We start from the raw sequence: 23,016 nt of genomic DNA, 5'->3' as shown, positions 1-23,016 counted from the left end.
GGACAGATGCCTCCTCAATTCCTGACGTTCAAGCCTTGGCTCTTAGACTCAGTGTTAGGCCTTTAAAGTAGCCTGGTCAGTGTAGCCCCTCTACAACGTGGCTTCGTAACCAGTTAAACTTCAAGGCTGCGTTCTGGGAATTTATCCTGAATATTATGAAAAAAAAAATCACACATGTGAGAAAATAATATATTCAAGAATACTCGTACAGCATTGGGATAGTAAAAAAGGCAAGATTGACTTAAATATCCAACCATAGGCCCTCTGTAGACCAGGCTGGCCTCAAACTCACAGAGATCCTCCTGCCTCTGCCTCTCCAGTGCTGGGATTAAATGCACGTGCCACCACTGCCCATTGGTATTGTTCAGTTATTATTAATGCAAGTCAATGGTCAGTCATTAATTCAATTATCAGTAAATGGGGTGTGGCTTTTTGCCATGGGAAATTGTGAAATTAAGCAGATTCTGAGACAGTGTGTACAACAGGGTCCCACTATTATCAAAATGTTAATATATGTGACAGTTGGACCCGGAAGGACACCTCCCAGGTCCAACCCCTTTTGGGCATGTCCTGGATTGTAATTGCAGTGTTTTTCTTTTATTTTCTGTTTTTTGAGATAGAGTCTCACTGTGCAGCCCTGGCTGGCCTGGAACTTGCTGTGTAGAACAGGCTGGCCTTGAACTCACAGAGATCCGCTGCCTCTGCATCCTGGGTGATTGGAGGGTCAAAGAATGCCACAAAGATCACACCACACAATAGACTCATAAAAGAGATTTATTGAGGGAGGGGGAGGGAAAGGGGGAGTGTGAAAGGCCACCTGAGAGAGGATGGAAGAGGAAGAGCAAGCTTTTGTGAAAGTGAAGGTGCAGGCATTATGAAGGGTACCAGACTCGGGGTCACAGTGGACATGTGTCACATGCGGTGCCTGGTGATGACGGCTTCTGGCGCTGAGTGGCTGAAGGCCATCTGGGGGAGCATCTGGTTCTGGAATGTGGGTGGTTCTCGGTTTACCAACAATAGGTGTGTTTCTTAGAATGCGGTGGAGGATGGCAGTCTCTCCCTGCTCCCAGTGGCCGGGAATCCCCACAGCCGACTGTTACCGATCTAGGGTTACAGCCCGTGCTCCAATCAGCCATGTTCAGCATCTGCCCTCAATAAACCAATTAAAATAGCTAAGTTAGTAGTGAAAAGTAGAAAAAGAAGATGCACTCACCTTGATCATACTTGGGAGGAGAGACAAAGAGATCCATTGATGTCCCACCACCCCCACGACTTTCTCCAGGGTCCTGAAGTGTGGTTACAGTTTAAGGGCCAGAGTTATGTTTGCCAAAGCAGTTCCAGCAGTTTGTGGCTCTGCCCCCCATTGACCTTTGGCTGTCTTCTGTAGGTCATCCGGCAGGTTGTACATCTCTTCCTGGTAGGAAGGTTTCTTCTCTGACTGGCTTAGGCATTCTGTTTTTCCAGCTTGAGACTTCTGGGTAATTCCAGTTTCCTGGAGGAGTCTGTTGTTTGAACAGTCTGACAGCTAGAGTGAGGGACACGGGTGTGTTTTTGGAATGTCTTCCTCCCTGCCAGGCCACCTACAACCTCTGAAGGTGTCTGAAGTCCTAAGGAAAATGCCTGCACCCCCTTTGGCTGGGGGCAACCTCTCTCTCATGAGCACACTTTGCTCTTTCCTGTTAACCCCAAGTGAGATGGCAGGTCAGTAGAAGCTTCGATGTCCTGTGCCTGGGTCCTGGCCCAGATGTTTGGAGCAAAATGCTCACTCAGCCTCCCTGCCACATTTCCCAGGAGTGTCTTCTGTATCCGGCTGAAGTTATGTCAGAGTAGGGATTGGCACATGGACGTTCCCGAGGGTTGCTTTCTTTTCCTCACGTCCACAGTGAGCAGTGCAGACATTCTCATTTCTTGGAGTCTGTAACTCAGCAGGAGTTTCCTTTGTTTATTTTAAGAGGGACTCAAGTGCAGAGGTCTGGGACTTTACTGACCCTGCATTCCAGAGCCCGGGCTGCTGCAGCCAAGCCAGCTGCTTGCATGACTTGAGCACTGGCCGCCTTCTCATCAGCGCTCTGCTGCGGCTGAAGTCCGGGACCTGGCGCATGGCCTGCTGTGGGTCCGTGACAAGTCAGAACTGGGAAGCCCTTTCCTAGGCGACCGCCACCATCTACAGTGTCTCTGGGCCCGTGAGGGTGGGGGTGGCATGCTCTTCTCTCTGTTCACCTTTCTGTTGGGGGTGTGGACATCTCTTGTTGCAGGCAGGGCTGTGATCATGGAGAATAGGTTCCTGTTTTTTACCGCAGCGTACCTATCTATGGCCCTGTCTCCCATTAGAGCACAGTGGGTGTGCGAGCACAGTGCAAAGGCGTGATTGAAAGCTTAGGCTGGGTAGGCTTGACTTAGGTTCTTGCCTTGTTATTTACCAGCTGTTCAGTAGGAACGTGACCAGAGGTCACTGTGCGTCTGTGTGAATGGACAACTTTTGATGAGAACAGGAGACAGGAACCGGGGCAGCGTTCTGAGAACATCCGAAGAGGGCTCTGGTTCCTGTTTCTCTGTTATCTCCTGGTCTTAGTTAGGGTTACTATTGCTTCGATGAAACACCAGGACCAAAAACAAGCTGGGGAGGAAAAGGTTTATTTGGCTTACATTTCCACACCATGGTCCATCACTGAAAGAAGTCAGGACAGGAATTCACACAGGGCAGGATCCTGGAGGCAGGAGCTGATACAGAGGCCATGGAGGGGTGCTGCTTACTGGCTTGCTCATCATGGTTTGCTCAGCCTGCTTTCTTACAGAACCCAGGACCACCTACAGTGGGCTGGGCCTGTCCCATCAATCACTAATTGAGAAAATGCCCTTCAGGCTCACCTACAGCTGGATTTTATGGAGACATTTTCTCAATTGGGGTTCCCTCCTCTCAGATGACTCTAGCCTGTGTCAAGTTGACATAAAATTAGCCAGCATACTCCTAAATAAGCCCATCTGAGTAGAAGTCTTAATGATCGTGTGACTGAAAGTGATAGGAGGCTCCTGGGTACCCACCTGGCTGGGCCACCTGGACTAACAGCTCACCTTCGTCCCATGTCCACTCTTGTTTCTGCAGTAAGTCCTTTTAAAAGCCTCCCAAACTAGCAGCTGCAAGCAGTCCTGTTTCTGGGACCCGCCTGTTATATGGATGCACTCTCTTCCTCCTCCTCCTCCTCCTCCTCCTCCTCCTCCTCCTCCTCCTCCTTCTTCTCTTTCAACTCCTTAGGCTCCTACCCATGAATCTATAATAAATTTCTCTCTAAATGATCCTTTTGTGGTTCATGAATTTCACTATTTTTTATTTTAATTTTTACTTACATGTATGTGTGTGTGTGTGTGTGTGTGTGTGTGTGTGTGTGTGTATGTTACATGTGTGCAGGTACTTGGAGGCCAGATGAGTGAGTGGGAACCTTTGGAGCTGGAGTTACAGGCAGTTAACTACCTGATCTGGGTGCTGGGAGCTGAAATTCATTCTCAACTCTCTGGCCTCCTTTTATTCTTTGAATTTTAGAGACAAGAACCAGAAAGCAATGTGTCTATCTTAGTCAATGTTCTGTTGCTTTGAAGAGACACCATGACCACAGCAACTCTTTTTTTTTCTTTACATTTATTTATTTATTATGTATACAGTATTTTGCCTGCATTATGTCTGCACACCAGAAGAGGGCACAAGATCTCATTACAGATGGTTGTGAGCCACCATGTGGGTGCTGGGAATTGAACTCGGGACCTCTGGAAGAGCAACCAGTGCTCTTAACCTCTGAGCCATCTCTCCAGGCCCCACAGCAACTTTTATAAAAGAAAGCATTTAATTGGGGCTGGCTTACAGGTTCAGAGGTTTAGTCCATTATCATCATGGCAGGAAGCATGATGGCGTGCTGGAGAGGTAGCCAAGAGTTCTACATCCAGATCCACAAGTAGCAGGAAGAGAGAGATACCGGACCTGGCATGGGCTTTTGAAACCTCAAAACTTGTCCCCAGTGACACACTTCTTCCAATAAAGCCACACCTACCCCAACAAAGCCACACCTCCTTTCAAATAAGCATTCACATATCTGAGGCTTTGAAGACCAATCTTAATTCAAGCCACCACAGTGGGCACTAGGTTTCCAGAGCCCTAGCTCTCCAAGAAAGGCTCTGTTGTCTCAAGGACATGCCTGTTTCTATATTGCTTTGTAAGGAGAAAATGCAAACAAAGCATGGTGGTGAATGCCTGAAACCTCAATGTTTGAGAGGTGGATGTAGAAGGATCAGGAATTCAAAGCCAGTCTTGACTAAATAGTAAGTTCAAGGCCAGCCTGGGCTACATGAGACCCTGTCTAAAACAAAAACAAAAGCAAACAAAGCATTTCATATATATAAACTAAACCTTGAGAACATTGGAGGTTGGTCTAGCCTATTCTAAATGCCCAAAGCACTTAGAAAATCATCTAGTACAGAGCCCATCTTCCATGTTGGATATTATTGAAATCCAAGACACTGAGACAGATTACTGGGACTCAGGTTATTATTAACACCAAGAACAGACAGACAGAGGGGCTCTGCGGAGAGTTCAGGCCCCAGCACCACTGACAGATGGAAGAAGATGAGGGGAGGAAGAGGAGAAAAGGAGAGGAGGAGGAGAAGCAGAACAAAAATGCCAGAGGAAGGAGCCTCTTAGACCTTAGAGGATGAAGGGAAGTTGATAGCAAGAGTCAGTAGCCAGGCTGTCTGGGTCCCAGGCTGGAGGCAGAGAAGAGGGTGGAACAGGGTGCATGGTGTCAGTATCATAACATCAGTGCTCTGTGACGTCAACTCACTTCCTGGGTGTGGAAGCCTGTCTGCAGTGTCCCAGTGGGATGCCTTCCTGTTGGGAGCTCTTGCAGGTATTGCCACTGGCAGGAAAGTGAACCAGGAAGAGATAAGAATGAAAACTCAGGATAGTACCATTTTTTTTGGGGGGGGGGGGTTCAAGACAGGGTTTCTCTGTGTAGCCCTGGCTGTCCTGGAACTCGCTCTGTAGACCAGGCTGGCCCCAAACTCACAGAGATCCACCTGCTTCTGCCTCCCAAGTACTGGGATTAAAGGTGTGCGCCATCACTGCCCAGCTGACAGTGCCATCTTTGCTGGTCCTGGGTCGAGACCTCCAGTGTTGTAGAATATTATTTTAAGATGTGTTACATTTGTTTATGCTGGGGAACATTTGTTAATGATGCAAAGACGTGTTGCATTCTTTTATGTTGCATTTGTTTAACTCTGTGAAGCTGTGATACTGTGCCTGTCTAAAACACCTGATGGTCTAATAAAGAGCTGAACAGTCAATAGCAAGGCAGGAGAAAGGAGGTGGAATTGGCAGGAAGAGAGAATAAATAGAAAGAGAAAAAGAGAAGAAGAGGGGATCAAGGAGCGAGAAAAGGAGGCAGCCACTCAGCCACACAGCCAGACATGGAGTAAGAAGTAAGGAAAGAAATACAGAAATAGAGAAAGGTAAAAGCCCAGAAGAGGCAAAAGGTAGATGGGATAATTTAAGAAAAGCTGACTAGAAACAAGCCAAGCTAAGGCCGGGCATTTATAAGAAAGAATAAGCCTCCGTGTGTATTTATTTGGGAGCTGGGTGGCAGGGCCCCCAAAAGAGCTAAAGAGCAAAAGAGTAAAACAACCAATTTACTCCAGAGACTGACCCTGTGGTCTATTTTCCTTACACATTGAAACATGGTAGAACTGTGACCTGTGGCCTTTATAATAAGAATGGATTCTATTTGCCGATAAACAGAGCTCAGGTCTAAGGCCTAGAGAAGGATCTGTGGTAAGTAAAAGGATGGACTCATTTGGTGGAGGATGCAGAGGACATGGGGCCTCTTTCACAGGGATGTGTTCTATTCACTGAGAGATTAAGCTCAGATTAGGCCTAAACAACATTCAGGATATTGGGGGATTCAGGGAGGCCGGCTCAGAGAATAGTAAAAACATCACCAGGTTGATTGACCACTTTTCAGTCTGACATTCCGGGTGACTAGGCATCATTCATTTCCTTCCATTGAAGAAAACAGATCTGTGTGATTGACAATCTTGGTTTAGCCAATGCTTAGTCTAAGCTGTACTTCCTACACCTTTCAGTATCTGTGAGAGGGGAGAACTTCCTTATGGATATGCCATGTAATTGATCGGGTACTATATTGAAAGTCCTGAACAGAATGGACTATGGGAATGCTTTCCTCTGTCATAAAATTGAAAAGTGTTTGGTTGACAATCTTAACCATTGTTAGGTCAGATATTTTCATCATAAGATTGTTGTGTGGATTTTTTTATTTGTGTGTACACGTGTGTATATTTGTGTGCACATGCGTACACAGGCCCAGAGGTTGACAATAGTCCCTTCTTCACTGTCTACCTTTCACTTTTTGAGAACGTGGAGGCCTCGGGTTCAGCCAGGCTGACTGTCAGGCTCTAAAGGTCCTCCTGTTGCTCCTACCACACCCAGATTTTACATGGGTCCTGGGGATCTTACACAGACCCCTTGTTTGCATATCATATAACTTGCTAACAGCCTAACCTAACCCCTGTTGTGTGGATTAAAAAAAAAAAGTAGCATGGGACTGGAAAGATGGCTCAGTGGCTAGGCACACCTGCTGCTGGTCCAGACCTGATTAGATTCCCAGCACCCACATGTCAGCTCACACCTGTCTGTAACTTCAGTGTTGGAAGATCTGATGCCCTCTTCGGGCCCGTGGGCACTGCACACACAATATGCAGACATACAAAGTCTATATGTTTAAAAAAAAGTAGCATGGAAAACATTTAACAGTGCCTGATTGAACTGTGAGGCCGCTGTTCACAGTGAGTCCTTGAGCTTTACAAGTTGCTGTCGGCATTTGCTGAAGTAATTGATGTAGTCAGGAAGACTCGGAGGCCTTCCTGGAGCCTGGGACATTGGTACGCTAGGTCTGATCCTGGATTGACTGCCTGTCCTGGACAGTAAAGGGAGACCGCTTGTGAGTTTGCAGACGCAGTGGTGGTTGCTGGTGCTTTGGGTGATGATGTTGTCCACTGCTCAGGTGGTCTCGTCTGCTTTTCGTCATTGTGAGACTGACTCTGGGGACCCCGAGCGGTAGAGAGGCGTCTCTTCTAACTCCAGTGAGAGGAAGCCTCCGTGATACGGAGTGTGTCCAGTTCTTCTCTCTTGTGTGTTTGCTTATGTGTGTTTGTGTTTTGAGATAGGACCTCACTATGTAGCCCTGGCTATCCTGGGACTCATTGTGTACACCAGGGTAGCATCAAACTCACAAAGGTCCTCTGCCTCCCAAGTGTTGGCATTAAAGGTGTGTAACACCACTCCTGCCTTATTTATTTTTGAGGAGAACAAGATTCTAGACTCTAAAGAAAAATCAGATCCTAGTATGGTCCACCTGAGCCACAGAAGTGTGCCCTTCAAAGCCCTTAGGGCACTCAGAAATCCAGGTTAATGTTTGAAGAAGCCAGAATATGACCACCCTATTGAAGTCCCAAGGTTTAGTATTTAAAAACCCTTTTTTTTTCTAGTTTTTTTTTTTTTTTTTTTTTTTTTTTTTTTGGTTCAAAGTTGTGATTCCATGGAGCTGTTTGAAACATCTTAGGTAAACCGTCTTTAAAAAAATTTATACTTGAAAATTACCACCATTGAAGAAAATCAGCTGTGTCCTGTCTCTGAGTCTGCAGCAAGGCCTGTCCACGTTCAGTTTTGGGGGTGTTCCTGAACGCCAAGTAGATGTCACATGGCAGAGCCATGTATGAGATGACTTCATCTGCCTGTGTTGCTCCCCCAGTGAGTAAGGAGCACATCTCACTTGTCAGGTACCCCAGGACATTTAGACAGCCTTGGGAGGAGACGGTGCCTCTGAGGGGTCAGTCCTCCCAGCTAGGTCTCTTCAAACATGAAGTAGCAAAAACATTATAATGTCTCCCTGTCTTTTCAGATCTAATGTTTTGGCATGGCTTCCTGCTTCAGTGCTGTTCGTGGGTATAATCTACGCAGGGTCCAGAGCTTTGTCCAGATTGGTAAGTATTAGAATGTGTGTGTGTGGGGGGGACACACAACCCCTCTTTCCTCGTTGCCTTTGTGTTTTAATTTGTTGCATCTGGCATCCGTTGGGGGCAGACATCAGCTTGAAGGTAAAACTAGATCAGAGAACAGAGGTCTTGGCTTCCTGTGGCTGTGCTCAGGATACCAAGGGAACAACTTATGGAAATATATTTGGCTCATTGTTTCAGAGGGTCCTAGACTGAGTCCTTGCTTCTTAGGGGTTGGGTCTGTAGTAAGGAGGTAGAAGACGGAGGGCCAGGAGTAACTTTCAAAGGCCTGCCCCCAGTAACCTACTGGAGGTCTTGCTGCCTAAAGCTCCAGACTTTCCCACATCAGTACCACTAGCTGGGGACCAAGTATGTGAGCCTGCAGTATGTGAGCCCTTCTGAGGGGACACTTGGTTCCAAACCATGACAGAGAAGTCCGGGGCCTGAGGTAACATGAAGCACCTTTTCTGCTTTTGTTGAATTGAAGATAACTGGAAAATATGGCAGGGTCAGCTTGTCTCACAAGGTGGAGGTGGGCAAGAGAGAACAACAATTGTGAAGTCTGCCACAGTTAGGCCTCACTTGAGCAGTTTCAGCATGGAGGCTAGCCTCTGCACTCTGCCTGATACAGTTATCCTTGGAAGCAAGAGTCCGGGCTAAACCTTTACCTGTTTCCGAGGAGCTGGAACTGGGTTGTTATGTTATAGGATAATCTTTTTCTGCACTGTGAAGATGTGGCTCCTCCAAGGCATCTTCTGATTGGTTTAATAAAGAGCTGAACGACCAATAGCTAGGCAGGAAAGGATAGGTGGGACTTCCGGGCAGAGAAAGGAACTCTAGGAAGAAGAGAGGTGGGATTCACCAGCCAGACACAGAGGAAGTGGGACACACAGTATGGAGGAGAGGTAACGAGCCACGTGGCAGAACCTAATATAAACAGGCTAATTTAAGCTTTAAGAGAGAGTTGGGAACAAGCCTAAGCTAGGCCCAGCTTTCATAATTAATAAGAAGTCTCTGTGTCATTATTTGGGACCTGGTGATCAGAGAAAGTCCGACAGCACTCGGTGAAGTGGTCCAGGGATGCTCGGTGCAGCTGTGAACACAAGTGTGGCCCCGAGTGGACAGGTACTGGGGTACTAGGAAAATGAGGTGTCCATTCTGTCTTCCCGACCTTCACCCCTCCACCTCCAGGACTGAGCTCCTTAAGGTGTGGTTTCTGAAGAACAAAGATGCTTCCAAATGCATTATTCAGAACTCCGAGCTGTAGTTATTTTGCTATCAAAAGAGAATCCATTAAAACTACATGGACTAATAATCAAGATGGTATTAATGCCTTTTTTTACCTTATCCTGACTTCTGTTTTTATTTATCAGAAAATGTCCTGTGTTCTGCCTTTTGGAAAAATGCAGAATTTGCAAAATAATTCAATCTTTTTACAATGTTTGCTGTTATGTTTTTTTTTTTCCTTGGTTTTTTGAGACAGGGTTTCTCTGTGTAGCTTTGGTGCCTGTCCTGGACCTCGCTCTGTAGATAAGGCTGGCCTTGAACTCACAGAGATCCGCCTGGCTCTGCCTCCTGAGTGCTGGGATTAAAGGGATGTGCCACTGCCGCCCGGCGTTATGTTTGTTCTTGTGACCTCAGATGTAAAAACAAACAAAGTCTGTCTAGCTAGGTAACAATATTGTTAGGGCAACTTCAGGATTATAAAATAGCAGTTGAGAAAGTAATTTGGAAATTACATCATCACTTTTGTTTCATGATTTATACAGTTGAGGAGATGGGATGGCATGTTCAGAAGGGTGGGGTCTTTGGTGTGGGCTAGGAGCTGACTCAGTGCACCCTGGTGCCCCCCTCGGAGTCGTCAGGCACTGGCCACTCTCTCTACCTCTTCTTTCTGCTTCCATTAGCTTTAACTTTTCCTCCAAGTTCAGGATATTTACGGGTGCCAGAAGTTTAAAGGTTGAATAAGTCAGGTATTAGGCTTATGATAATAATGCTTTTTTTGTTCAGTGATTTTTCATAGGTTTCAGAGCAATTTTCTTTGTATCCTTTATTATTTATTTTGTGTTTGTGCATATATGTGTGTAGGTGTGCCCACCTGTGTATGCATATGTGGATTTTAGAGGTCAACAATGAGAATCTTCTATCATACTTCACTACACACACACACACACACACACACACACACACACACACACACACACATACTACATTTGAGACAAAGTATCTCACAGTTTCAGCTACACTAGCTGGGTAGTGAGATATGGGATCTGCCTATCTCCACCCCCTCTAGCACTGGGTTACAGATGTGCACCTTCACACCTGGCTTTTAGGTTACAGATGTGCACCTTCACACCTGGCTTTTAGGTTCAGATGTGCACCTTCACACCTGGCTTTTCGTAGCTTCTGGAAATCTGAACTCAAGTACTCAGACATGTGCACTGAGCACTTTATCCGCTGGGCCATCTCTCCAGCCTCCTTTGTATCGTTATGTGAGTCACAATCACTGGACAAGTGAGGGATGGGGCAAATGCCAGGACCTGACGGAGGGAGAGACGTAGGTGTAGAGTCCTGCCTCTAGTCCCACAAAGTGGCAGCTCTTCTGACTTGTCATATTCTGTCTTTTTCAGATTTGTCTCTTTAAGAACTAATGCATATGAACTTCTTTTTAAAAATTTTTAAATGATTTATCTTTTTTAATGTGCATTGGTGTTTTACCTGAATGTGTATCTGCTTGAGGGTGTCAGATCCCCTGGAACTGGAGTTACAGGCAGTTGTGAGCTGCCATGTGGGTGCTGGGAACTGAATCCGGGTCCTCTGGAAGAACCAGTTCTCTTAACTGCTGAGCCATCTCTCCAGCCTGGACTTTTTCTTTTTTTAAAGACTGTCTTCCTATGTAGCCTGTTCTGGCTTTAACTTACAGTCCGTTGTCCTTAGTCAGCTGAGCAGTGGAGGGGATTATAAGTGTGTGCCATGAGCCTGGCCGCTGAGAACCTTTTAACTTTCTTAGGAAGCTCACTCTAGTCGAAGCAGTGAGGAATTCATGTGAGAAAGTTATAGGACAGAGACCCACTTCGGGCCTGGCTAGGTCCAGAGGGACTGCCGTGACATACCCAGAAAATCCACTTTGTCTCTGTCTCTCACTTCTACAGGGAATCTGTTCCAATGTCACCCCCTTCCCCTGGTGTCACTGACCTCAGTGTCCCCTCCTCACGGGTCATGAGGAGACTGTCTTCCTAACAGCTCTTACCTGAGCCCCAGGCTCCACTTAGACTGGATCCTTGGGTCCCTTGCTGTTCCACAGACTAGCCGGGAGGGTGAGGCCACGTTTCCCAGCCTGCCATGGATCTCACCTTGGCCGCCACCCACTGCCCCTGGGGAAGCCGGGAGCACCGACTCTCCTCGGTGGCCAGATTGAGAAGAGGCCGTGGCTGTTCTCAGGTTCAGGCACCTTTGCAAGGGTCTCAAATACCAGGTGGCTAGAATCCCTCACAAAATGCACCATAAGTGTCCATTCAGTCTGTTCTCCGCAGTCAGGGAGTCCTGCACCCTGAACGATGCTGCAGAAGGATGATTTATCTCTAGGCAAGCCTGTCTTTGAACTTGCTCTTTGGCTACGGATTTACATCAGTTTCAGCCCTAAGTACACTGTTCACTTGTGCTGTCTTGTGGTTCACAACAAAACTTTTTTGGAGAAGTTGATTTACATTCTAGTTTAACCAGTTGCCTTCCATTTTCATGTGCGTTCCTGAGCCTGTGAGTGGAGTAGACTGACCTGGAGCATAGCCTTGTCTAGCAGGCAAAGATAAGCTGCTCCATCCAGATCTGTTAGAAAAAGCACCCTACCCCCATGCACCCATGCAGCGGAGGACAGTGAGTAGGAGCCTCTGGTCACTGTTTTTAGTGACAGATTCAACCCCGCATCTTCTCAGTTCTTTGTTTTGCATTGCTGCTTAGACGTCCCCAGGGTGATGAGTGCCAGGCACTCAGCTGGTTTGTGTTGGGTGGGAGACAGTCCTCACTGCCCTGGTGCCAGGCTGTCAGCTGAGGAATCCAGGAGGAATTGGGGTGAGTGCAGTGAAAATTCGTGGGTGTATTATTACATGAAACTCTTCTGAGTAGCTGTGCTTCAGAAAGGCCTCCCTGATCTGAGGAAGCCTTGACGCTGTCTGATGTACAGCACTTGGGAGCTGAGCAAGCTTTGCTGGGCCCTGTGGGGAGTTCCTTGTGGGTTTTCCCACATCCCACTTACAGCTGACTGATGTAGAGGTTAGAAGAGAAGAGAGTGCTCTAAAGATTTTTGTTGCCACTATTAATTTGTTTTTTTGTTTGTTTGTTTGTTTTTTGTTTTTTTTTTTTTTGAGACATGATTTCATCTGCCGCAGGCTTTCCTCAAACTGTGTAGCTGAGGATGACCTTGAACTTCTGATTCTCCTGCCACCCCCTCCTGAGTGCTGGGATGACAGAGATGGACCAGCATGCCTGGCTTCTGCTGTTCTGGGGTTGATACAGGGCCTCATGCTCTTTCAGCCCTAAGTACACTGTGAGGCTGAGTTGACTTTTGGTTCACAGCGGGTCTTGGGGAAGCAGAGCATGGACTCGCAGTCTAGTGTAAGTGCTGGGCAAGCAGCCTGCCAACCAAGCTACATCCCAACCCTAGGAGGAGTATTCGGCAAGGAGGTGTTTGAGACTGTTCTTAATGACACAGAAGGCGTGGTTTCTGACCTTGAGGAAATCAAAGGGGCGTGGCCAAGAGAGCCATTTCCCAGAGGACCGGCTGCTGTGAGTGTGCATTGTGAAGTTGTGTCTGGCGCTTCTGTTGCCAGTCTTGATGGCGTATGGGCTCATGTTACACCCTCTCCTTTCCGCACGTGGTGAGGCCTGCCTGTCGGCCTTCCTGCAGTGGATGAGGTCACAGAGATGGCGGCTCTCATGTCCCGAACAGCAGTCTCTGGACAGCGCAGCTCTGATGGTCAGTTGTCAATTCCATTGTAATTCCTGGCCAGAAGTCTCCGCAAGACAGAATTGCCTCAAAGCCTGAGAGCCGAGGGATTAGGACAGATGTGTAGATTCCCGTGGAAATAGTGGACTGGTGTTGGCTGCTGCCTAATTAGAGCAAGATGCGTGTTCTCCTGAGTAAGTAAGGCCAGGGTGAGCAGCCGGAGAGATACAAATGCAGATGAGGTACCTTAACAGGACTGGATTCGTTTCTATCTCTCTTTTCTTCCCCTTTCCCTCCCTCCCCCTCCCTCCCTCCTCCCTCCCTCCCTCCCTCCCCCCCCTCCCTCTCTCCCTCCCTCCCTCCCTTCCTTCTTTCCCTCTTTCCTTCTGTTTTCTTTTTTGCTGACGAGGTGGCTATGGTGAAGTGTCATGCAGCCCGGGCTGGCATGGGACTCCACTGTGTAGTGGAAGTTTGACTGTCTCTACCTTTCACCTGCTGCAAGTACAGGCATGTGTCACACCCGACCTTGGGTTGGTTTTTGTTTTTTACCCAGACCTTTGAACTTGGTCCTTCTAATCTGTCTGTCAAGGTTTCTGGCTTCCGTAAGCATAGTAGTTACTCAGGATGTCATAGGTGGGCATGAGATGGAGATACTTCTGAAGAAAAACATGGATAATTAAACCCATAGTGAGCAAGCTACTTAACTGAGCAGAAAGGAATTCATGGTCCCCCTTTTCCTTGTCTCCACGTAAAGGAGTTTGGATCCACAAAGGTAAAGAGTGTCAATGTTCATGTAGAGTGGAGACGGTCCTAGCATGTTTCCTGGAACTGCCCAGTGGAGGCGGCCTTCGTGTGCTGTGCAATAAAATCCTCTTGTACACTGTAAAGATTTGTCACATAGTTGGTTTAATAAAACACTGATTGGCCAGTAGCTGGGCAGGAAGTTAGGCGGGAAAGCCAAACTGAGAATGCTGGGAAGAAGGAGGGCGGAGTCAGGAGTCGCCAGCCAGATTGCAGAGGAAGCAAGATGAGAAAGCCGCACTGAGAAAAGGTACCAAGCCACGTGGCTAAGCATAGATAAGAATTGTGGGTTAATTTAAATGTAAGAGCTAGTCAGTAATAAGCCTGAGCTACCAGCTGAGCATTTATAAGTAATATTAAGCCTCCGAGTCAGTTATTTGGGCAGCAGCTGCTGGGTATTTGGGGACAGGCAGGCAGGAGAGAAACATCTGCCTACACTCATGTCTCTCCCTTCGTCACTTCCTCTTTCCGGCCCTTCTTCCTTCTGTGGTGCTGATGATTGAACCCAGGGCTTTGCACAGGGCTAAGCAAAGAGTCCCCCACTAAGCTATATACCCAGTTCTTCTTTTAAAAAAAAATACAGTATTTTTATTAAATCCTTAAGATTTTCATAAATGTATGCAAGGTATTTTGATCATAATTACTCCACTCCTCCAACTCCTTCTAGAACCAAACTCCCAACCCCCTCCAGCTCCATGTCTTTTTAAATTTAACTTTATTAAAAAAAAAAAAAAAACTCACCAAGGGGCTGGCATGATAGCTCAGTTGTTAAGCGTACTGGCTGCTCTTCCAGAGGACATAGGTTTGATTTCCAGCACCCACATGGTGGTTCACAGCTCTCTATAACTCCAGTTCCTGGGGATCTGATGCCTCTTCTGACCTCCTCCGTCACTATACAAACATGGTATAGAGACATACATGTAGGCAAAACATTCATACATGTGAAATTAAAAAACACCTGCCAAGTTTAATTTGTGCTGCCCAGGTACTGACGGGTGCTCGTGAGGTTGCGTCAGCCCCTCAGGTCCCGTAGCCTGCTAGAGGCCACCTGCTGTCAGTAGCTCCTCGTACGGGTGGGTCACTTCCGCCTCCAGGCTGGGATGTTCACTGGCTCATCTTAGGCATCAGGCACAGCTGCTGCGGGTTCGTAAGTGCAATAGTCCTGTCGTGTCCAGAGACTCTTTCGATCTAGTCTTCACTGGCCTCTGGCTCCTTCTTCAGCGATGGTCCCCAAGTTTTGTGCAGAGAGGTGCCATGTGTAGCTGAGCATGCCACAGGCACCAGGCATGCACTTGTCCAGAGATACATATGCAGGGAAAACGTCCACAAATGTTAAGTATAATTTGTAAAAAAAAAAAAAAAAAAAAATGCAAATATTAACTACTGGCGACACGACTTCATTCCCACAGAATGACTTATCAGTCACAAGTGCTGGTAAGGACATGGTGAAATCTGGATGCTCGGGCAATACTGTCAGAAACTGGAAATAGTATGGCTGCTGTGGAAAACAGTGTGGTGGTCCATGAAAAAAAAAAACCTAAAAATTGCCAGCTGTAGTGACTCATACCTGTAATTCTAACATTCAGGAGGCTGAGGCAGGAGGATTGCCAAGAATTTAAAGCCATTCTGGAATACATAGTGAATTATGAGCTACCTGGGCTAGAGTGTAAAATGCAGTCTTCAAAAATGAGTATCTCCGGGTTACTTTCTGTAGAGGGGACCTGCCTGAGTGCAGTTATTTGCATAATACATTAAGGACATCTGTATATTTAAAAAATCATCTAAAGAGAAGGAACAGGACTGCATTCTTTTACAGAAATTAAGAGGCCAAGTCAGGGAGCCAGTGAGATAACTCAGCAGGTGAATGTTCCTGCTGGTAAGCCTGAAGACCTGAGTTCAATCCCTGGGATCCACCTGGTGGAAAGAGAGAATGGACTCCTACAGGCTGTCCTTTGATCTCTACATGCATACCATGTGTCCACACTCACCCACGTCCTACATGCACAGAAATAACTAAAATGTAATCATACTAATAAAAAAAGAAGCTAGCCAGGGTCATCCATCAGTCATCAGAAGCTTGACTGAGGGGCAGCCATACCTCTGTAGATTGACCAAAGGCCATTCCTGGGGGCAGACCAGGGTTTTCTGTGGGAAATTTTTCTAAGACTTCAAAATTGTATTCTAGGAAGCATGGGAATAATGACAAATTTCTAAGTTCATAGTTAACAACTTATCTTCCTATCAAAGAATTTCTTTTGCATGTGGGTGAAGTATTAAACACTTAGTTGTGGATTGTACACCCATGTAATTAAATGAAGTGGCCTGCGGTACATTGTGATCAATTACATTTGGCAGATTTGTTTCCAGAATCATGAGTTGGGCGTTATGGTGGCTGATGATAGGAACTTGTGTTGTTGAGATCATCCCCAGAGTCATAAGGATGTAAGGTAAACTCTTTCAGTCCTCTGTAGGGTGAAACAATCGTCTAGAATGAGCATCTGTGAGTGGTCTCAGCTGGGTGTGGCTCAGCAGCGGGTCCTTGCTCACTGTGTACGCCTTTGGTTCAAGCCTTGGCAATTAAGTGATAACTCAGAAGAAGTGGTTTCAAGTGATTAAGATACAGGTTAAAAAACAGAAACAATCTATTCTTCAGTTTTCTCATCTGTATAATGGGGGTGTTAATAGTATCTATCTCACGGAATCCTTATGAAGCTTAAATATGTAGCAGTGGTTGTCTGGTGTGTAGTAAACAGTGTATTCTACCTACTATTATCACTGTTACCATATATCATATTTTTTTTTTCTAATTTAACCCAAGTAGGTCCTGCTGAATTTAAATCTATCAGGGTGATAAGGGGCAGTGTTTTGGTTTGGACGTGGAATGTCCCCTATAGACTCATGTGTCTAAACACTTTTGGTCCCTAGCTGGTGCCACTGTATTTGAAGGCTGTAGAACCTTTAGGAAGTGGATCTTTGCTAAAGGAAGTGGGTCACTGGGGTGGGTCTTTCTCGACTGTGTTGGTCTGAATGAGAATGGCCCCAATAGTCTCGTATGGTTGAATGATTAGGCCCCAGTTGGTGGAAGTGTTTGGGAAGGACTAGGAGGTGTGGCCTTGTTGGAGGAGGTGTGTCACTGGAGTGGGTGGCTGTAGGGTTTCAGAAGCCCAATGTCATTCCTACGTAGCTCTCTCTGCCTCACGGTTGTTGCCTCAAAATGTGAGCTTTCGGCTGCTGCTTCACCTCCACGCCTGCCTGCCTGCTGCCATGTTCCCTGCCATGATCGTCATGACTCCAACCTTCTGAAAATGTAGACTGTATTAGAGTATTTTAAGGTGTGTTACTTTTGTTTATGTTGCATTTGTTTAACTCTGTGAAGCTGTGTTACTGTGAGCTGGGTGGCTGACCTCCCAAAAGAGCAGAAACAAGCAGCAGTAAGCAAGCCCTTTTAATTGTAAGTTGTGTGGTCATGGTGTCTTATCGTGGTAATAGAACAGTCACTAAGACAGACTGTGGAGGCAGTGTGGCCAGCTGCATCATGGTGATGGTGCTACACACCTTCCTTCCTGTCAATCAGTCATGATGGGCGGGCTCCCCTCACACTGTGAGCCAGAATCAACCCTTGCTCTCTCAGGTTCCTGTCAGTCAGTCATGATGGGCGGGCTCCCCTCACACTGTGAACCAGAATCAACCCTTGCTCTCTAAGTTCCTGTCAGTCAGTCGTGATGGGCGGGCTCCCCTCACACTGTGAGCCAGGATCAACCCTTGCTCTCTAAGTTCCTGTCAATCAGTCATGATGGGCGGGCTCCCCTCACACTGTGAGCCAGGATCAACCCTCAGGTTCCTTTTTGTCAAGCGTTTGGTCACAGCAGTGGAGGAAATAATGAATGCACAGGTGTCCCCAGCACCAGTCACCCGTGAGCCTCCTGAGCCAGTGGAGCATAGTGCAGAGTGAGACTTTTGCAGGTAGAGGCCAGGGAAGGATCAGCAAAGCAACAGGACGTCTTAATACTGCGTTTGGTAGATCTCTATCCAGGGGACATAGGCTAACTGGTGAGCTGTAGGCTAGCTGTCTCTAGTTTTGTTAGCTTTTCAGTAGGAAAAACGACTTGAGAAACTTAGATTTAAATTTAAGACAGATCAGCGATACCCCTTCCGAACCGCATAGCTTTGTGAGAGTCCACCCATTTCAGAGCTCAGCAGTTTGACGCTGCCAGGATTTGCTTTGCGTTTTTCACAGCATCTCACTCTGTAGCCCAGGCTTGCCTGGGACTCGCTCTGTCACCCAGGCTGGCCTTGAACTAGCAGTTGATCCTCTTGCCTTAGCTTCCTAAGCACAAGGATAAGCCGTACCTCTAGCTAGCTGCCAGGATTTGGTTCAGACCGGTCCTGCTGGACTTGGACAGCTGCAGGCTCACGGGGCACCTGTTGTGGTTTAAATGTCATTCCGGAGCAGTGCCCAGATGTCCCAGTGTCTTTGCCGTAGCTGAGAATCGTAGCTACGGCCCCTCTGCTCACAGACTTCCGAAGAGCTGTAAGAAACAGTACACAGTAAACAGCTGCTGGGTGTGAGCTCACTGGGTGCTGGAGTGCGTGCTGAGAAGATGACGTAGAGTTCAAGGCCAGCCTGGACTATAGCAAGACCCTGCCTCCAAGACAAAAAAGCCGTGGCCAATCATGTGACATTATCCACGTGCTTCTGAGCTGTTATTTGTGTGCCTGGATCAGCCTTATGTCTCCAGACGGGTCCTTTTCCAGCTGCTGCTCAGTCAGGCCAAGGGAGACGGAGACAACTGCCCACAGTTTGTAACCAGAGAATTAAGCCTATTCCATGTCCTTAGTTCAGCTCTAAAGTTCTAAATTCTCAACCCCAAATCTAATCTCATCTCTGGATTCATAGTCAAGAATCCAGCAGCCATTGTCTGCTTCTTTTTTTGTCAACTAGTCAAAAAGACCATTTAAAATTTCTTAGCTCGATCCCTCCTGCTCACCCTGTCACACGATAAAGCTGCCCACTTCCTCTGTATTTTAATTTTTAAGCATTCAACTCTCAGACTTTGTCTCCACCATGTAGGCCCACTCTTCCCATGCTGGGCTAGCTGCGTCTTGCAGCATACCCCACCTGACCTCCTGCGTGCTGGGGACAGGCTCGCTCTCTACAGTGTGTCTGCCATGCTGGTGGGGGTTGTGCCCTGCACCTGGTACGGTGCAGCATGCACAGGAGGTGCTTACGACTGTGGGTGGAGAACCTGTAGGAGAGGAACCTTGACATACACCCCACCAAAACTAATACTTGAAGGGCTAGTGCTGTGGATATCACTCTATATAAGTAAAACACTGATGGCCAGTGACCAGGCAGGAAGTATAGGCGGGATAAGGAGAGAGGAGAATTGGGGAAACAGGAAGAAGAAGGAGAGACACTGCAGCCACCACCAGGACAAGCAGCATGTGAAGACAACGGTAAGCCACCAGCCACGTGGCAAGGTGTAGATTTATAGAAATGGGTTAATTTAAAATATAAGAACAGTTAGCAAGAAGCCTGCCACGGCCATACAGTTTATAAGTATTATAAGTGTCTGAGTGATTATTTTATACGTGGATTGTGGGACTGCGGGGCTTGGGGAACCTGGAGAGAAGCTCTCCAGCAACAGGCTAGAGACAACTCAAATGTTAAGAGCGCCTGCCGCTCCTGCAGAGGACCCACGTTCAGTTCTGAGCACCCACATAGTGGCTTCCAGCATCTGTACCTTCAGTTTGAGTCTGATGCCTTCTCGGGGCCTCCATTGGCATTTCATGCACGTGGCACACAGACGTGCTTGTGGAGAAAGTACTCAGAGAGAATAAGTAAGCAAAGTGCTGGTCTAGAAGAGTCTTTGCTGGAGAGACGGAATGCTTCATGTTCCCAAAAGTCAAGTAGCTGAAAGATGGGAGAGTGTATTCTCATGCTTGTTTCTCTGTTTGCTTTCAGGCTGTTCCTGTGTTTTTCATTTTGCATAATGTAGCTGAAGTTCTCGTCTGCGGGTACCAGAAGTGTGTCTGGAAAGAGGTAAATGATCAAGAGAATTGCTAGCTTCCCAGCCCTTACTTGAAATGTCAGAGGCCTGCTCTTCACTCAGTGGCCTGTCCTAGATGGGGTTACTATTGCTGTGAAGAAAGAGCAAAAGCCCCTGAGGAGGAAAGGACTTGTTTCATTCACACTCCAGTTAGCAGTTCATCTCAGCAGTAGTGAGGGCAGGAACTGGAGGCAGGAGCTGATGCAGAGGCCATGGAGGGTGCTGCTCAGCTGCTCACTGGCTTCCCTCCCAGACTTACTCAGCCTGCTTTCTAATAGAACCCAGGACCGCCAGCCCAGGGATGGCTCCACCCACAGTGGGCTGGGCCCTCCCACATCAATCACTAATTAAGAAAATGCCTATAGGCTTTCCTGCATCCCGATCTTGTGGAGGCTTTTTCTCAATTGAGGTTCCCTTCTTTTAGATGACTAGCTTGGGTTAAGTTGACATAAAACCAGCCAGCACGTGGCCCAAATGTTCCACTAGTTCCAGTCAAGACTGCCAGGCAGTGGTCACTGATTCAGGGGACCCAGCTTGCTTGATGATGGGAAACGCACCTGTACTCCAGGCCAGAAAGGAACCAGACCCTCAGGAAACGAAGAGGAGTTTGCTGTGGGAAGGCATTCCCACGTGTGGCTAGTCTCAACAGCACAAGAAAGCTCACAACTGAGTTCATACAGGGTGCTGGCCCTTTGCCCACTCGGGGAGACTGGCTTTTCCTTCCAGTCCTAACCTATCTGACACTGTTACTAAAGAACTAGAAAACCCCCGAGTCTTTGAATGAGTGGGGCTACAGGCAGGGCTGCCTTTTTGGAGTATCTGTCCCAGACAGAGACTCAAGGACCAGAGGAAGCAAGCGGTGATGAAGAGAGACGTTAGGGAAGCTACAAGAGAGGCAGTGTGGGAGGACCGGGGAGAAGGACGAGGAGCGGTCCCGCTGAGCCTTTGCCCACTGAGGCTTTTCCTGGCGAGGGAGTGGGAGTTCCATTCTGCCCCATGACGTGAGTGAGCCCGCAGAAATCCCAGTTTACCTCCTCAGGCCAATCAAGTCCATTCCTGTTGGTTTTACTATGCAGTCTGAAGATTGCCCCTGCAGCCCCAAACTCAGGACAGGTATTTGAGCTAGGAGATGGCTAACTGTTTGTCGCTGTGAGTTTGGCTTCGTTAGCTTTGGGTCATGGAGATACAGCTAAGGGTATTTGTAATCACTTTACACTTCGGCTCCGTGGTCAGCTGAGGACCCAAGATGCCCTTCCTGTGAGACTCATGTACCTCAGGCTAGCCTGTAACTTGCTATGTAGCTAAGGGTTATACATGTGTTCCACTGTATCCCATGTTTGTGGTACTGGGGTCTGAACCCAGGGCTTCATGCATGCTATCCAAGCACGCTGTCCAAGCATGCTACCACTGAGCTACAACCCCTCAATCTTTTCTGGTGTGTGTGTGTGGGGGTGGGGGATCCGCACACTTGAAGATCAGAGGACAGCCTTGTAGACTTGGTCCTGTCCTTCCACATTTCTGTTGGTCCTGGGGATTGAACCCGGCTTGTCAGACCTGCATGGTAAGTGCCTTTAGCTGCTGAGCCGTCTTGCCTGCCTCCTGCTTCATTTTATAACTAAACAATGGCAGTTGGAGATTGCTTGCTGAAATGTTAAATTTGAAAGTTTTAAGCTTCCTCTCAGCTCCCCAGTGTTTTGCCTGCTCTAACAGGAACCCCTGAAATAGGTCCTTCACTTTGGGGCTTCTGTCTGTGAAGGGGCGACACCAGTGACACTCAGTGGATCATAGGGAGGACACATGGAAGGGTTAAATGCTTCCTTCCCTTGGCAGTGCATAGTGGGTACCCTGTGATTATTTATAGCGACAGTGGTGACTTTAATCTGGTCCCTCTTTCGGGAGTTTCTTTTCTTCTGACATCTGTTCATTTGGTTTCCTATCACATTTTAAACTTCTGAACTGCAGAGAAGCTACCTGGCTACTTGAGACACGTGCTTGAGAGAGAGAGGTGTCCATGCCACACCCAGTCTCCCAGTCACCCCCCTGCTCTGCATAATGTCACCAACCTCTTCACTTTACCAGCTTGTTCCCCACCTGTGAACACACTTAGTACTTATTCATGAAGCGCTCGAGTCTCATATCCACGAGGTGGGGTCAGCCCAGGCAGACCGGCGTACATTAACCCGGCCCTAGAAGTGACATCATACACTAACCCAAGCAAGAAGCTTGACAAGCTCCTTTGTCCCACTCCAGCTCTGCCCTTCCTACCCATCTCTTCCTGGCCACGGGCCTTAGTGACAGCGAGACCCAGCGTTTTCCAGGATTTCTTGTCCCCTCACTTTTCTGCTGTTCCTGCTTCACCCTACCCAGACATTGCTCTGGCTGGAGTCCTGAGGTTGGAGGCCACTGGCCAGTTGACTCTTCATTGGTCCCGTGTGCTATTTGTCAACCTGTTTGCTTTTCTGGACTCTCTTGACCCCTTGGCCTTGATGACCCCCCCCCCCCCCCCCCGTTCTTTTTTGAGTCTCAGGCTTTCCGCTCACAACCTGGCCTCTTTATCCTTATCTGCTTTTGCATGGTTTGCCAGGGCAGTGTCTCAGGATCGTTTGTCCTTATGCCCACACCTCTGCCCCCTTCACCTTCTGTCTACTCCAGCCCTGCTCTCTCCTTGGGCTCAGAGCCTCTGGGTGGCCCCAAAGCATCGGAAGTACAGAGCCATCATCTGTTTGCCCAGACCTGACTCTCACTGGGGAATCACCATCTGAGTCCAAACCTCGGGACCCCGTCTTCTTCCACCCACATCCTGTCCCCTCTCACCCCCTGCTGTGGCCACTCATAGGTCCTTGGCTCTGTCCCATGTAGCTGGCTGAGGACTAGTGAGTGGGAACTCAATGTGCAGGTTCCCAGGACAGCCAGGCAGGGCCTGCGTTGGTTTTTCTGAGGCTGTCCCAGAGTAGAAGAGGGGTGACCGCCTCTTCTCATTTTCAGCTTTTCTCCTTGGGCTCAGAGGGGGATACCTCTCTGACATCACCGTGTGATTTCCATATCGCCTCAGTTCTCACACTCCCTCTCCCCCCAGCACCCCATTCTCACACCTAGAATTAGAGGCTCTTATAATCGGATGGACTTTGGTGTGACTTTCTTTGAATGCGTAGAATAAGGTGAAACTTTATA

General features: G+C 47.7%; 1 protein-coding gene across 3 annotated transcripts in view; it reads left to right on the top strand.

Annotated features, from left to right (window-relative positions):
- The window catches only part of Tmem241 (transmembrane protein 241), a 143,415-nt gene that overhangs the window by 9,815 nt on the left and 110,584 nt on the right, over positions 1–23,016 (top strand). For 2 of the 3 annotated variants that reach the window (XM_028876688.2, XM_028876690.2), the window contains exons 4-5: positions 7,959–8,040; positions 19,761–19,838. In XM_028876688.2, the coding sequence (XP_028732521.1) occupies positions 7,959–8,040; positions 19,761–19,838 (160 nt within the window). Of the gene's footprint in view, positions 1–7,958; positions 8,041–19,759; positions 19,839–23,016 lie in introns of those variants that run through there. The other variant, XM_037196956.1, reaches the window with a different exon arrangement.

This window comes from Peromyscus leucopus, chromosome 19 (assembly GCF_004664715.2).
Source record: "Peromyscus leucopus breed LL Stock chromosome 19, UCI_PerLeu_2.1, whole genome shotgun sequence".
In the NCBI taxonomy this organism is placed as follows: Eukaryota; Metazoa; Chordata; class Mammalia; order Rodentia; family Cricetidae; genus Peromyscus; species Peromyscus leucopus.
Note: the sequence above shows the minus strand (reverse complement) of the source record. Positions and strands in the feature narration are given on the sequence as shown.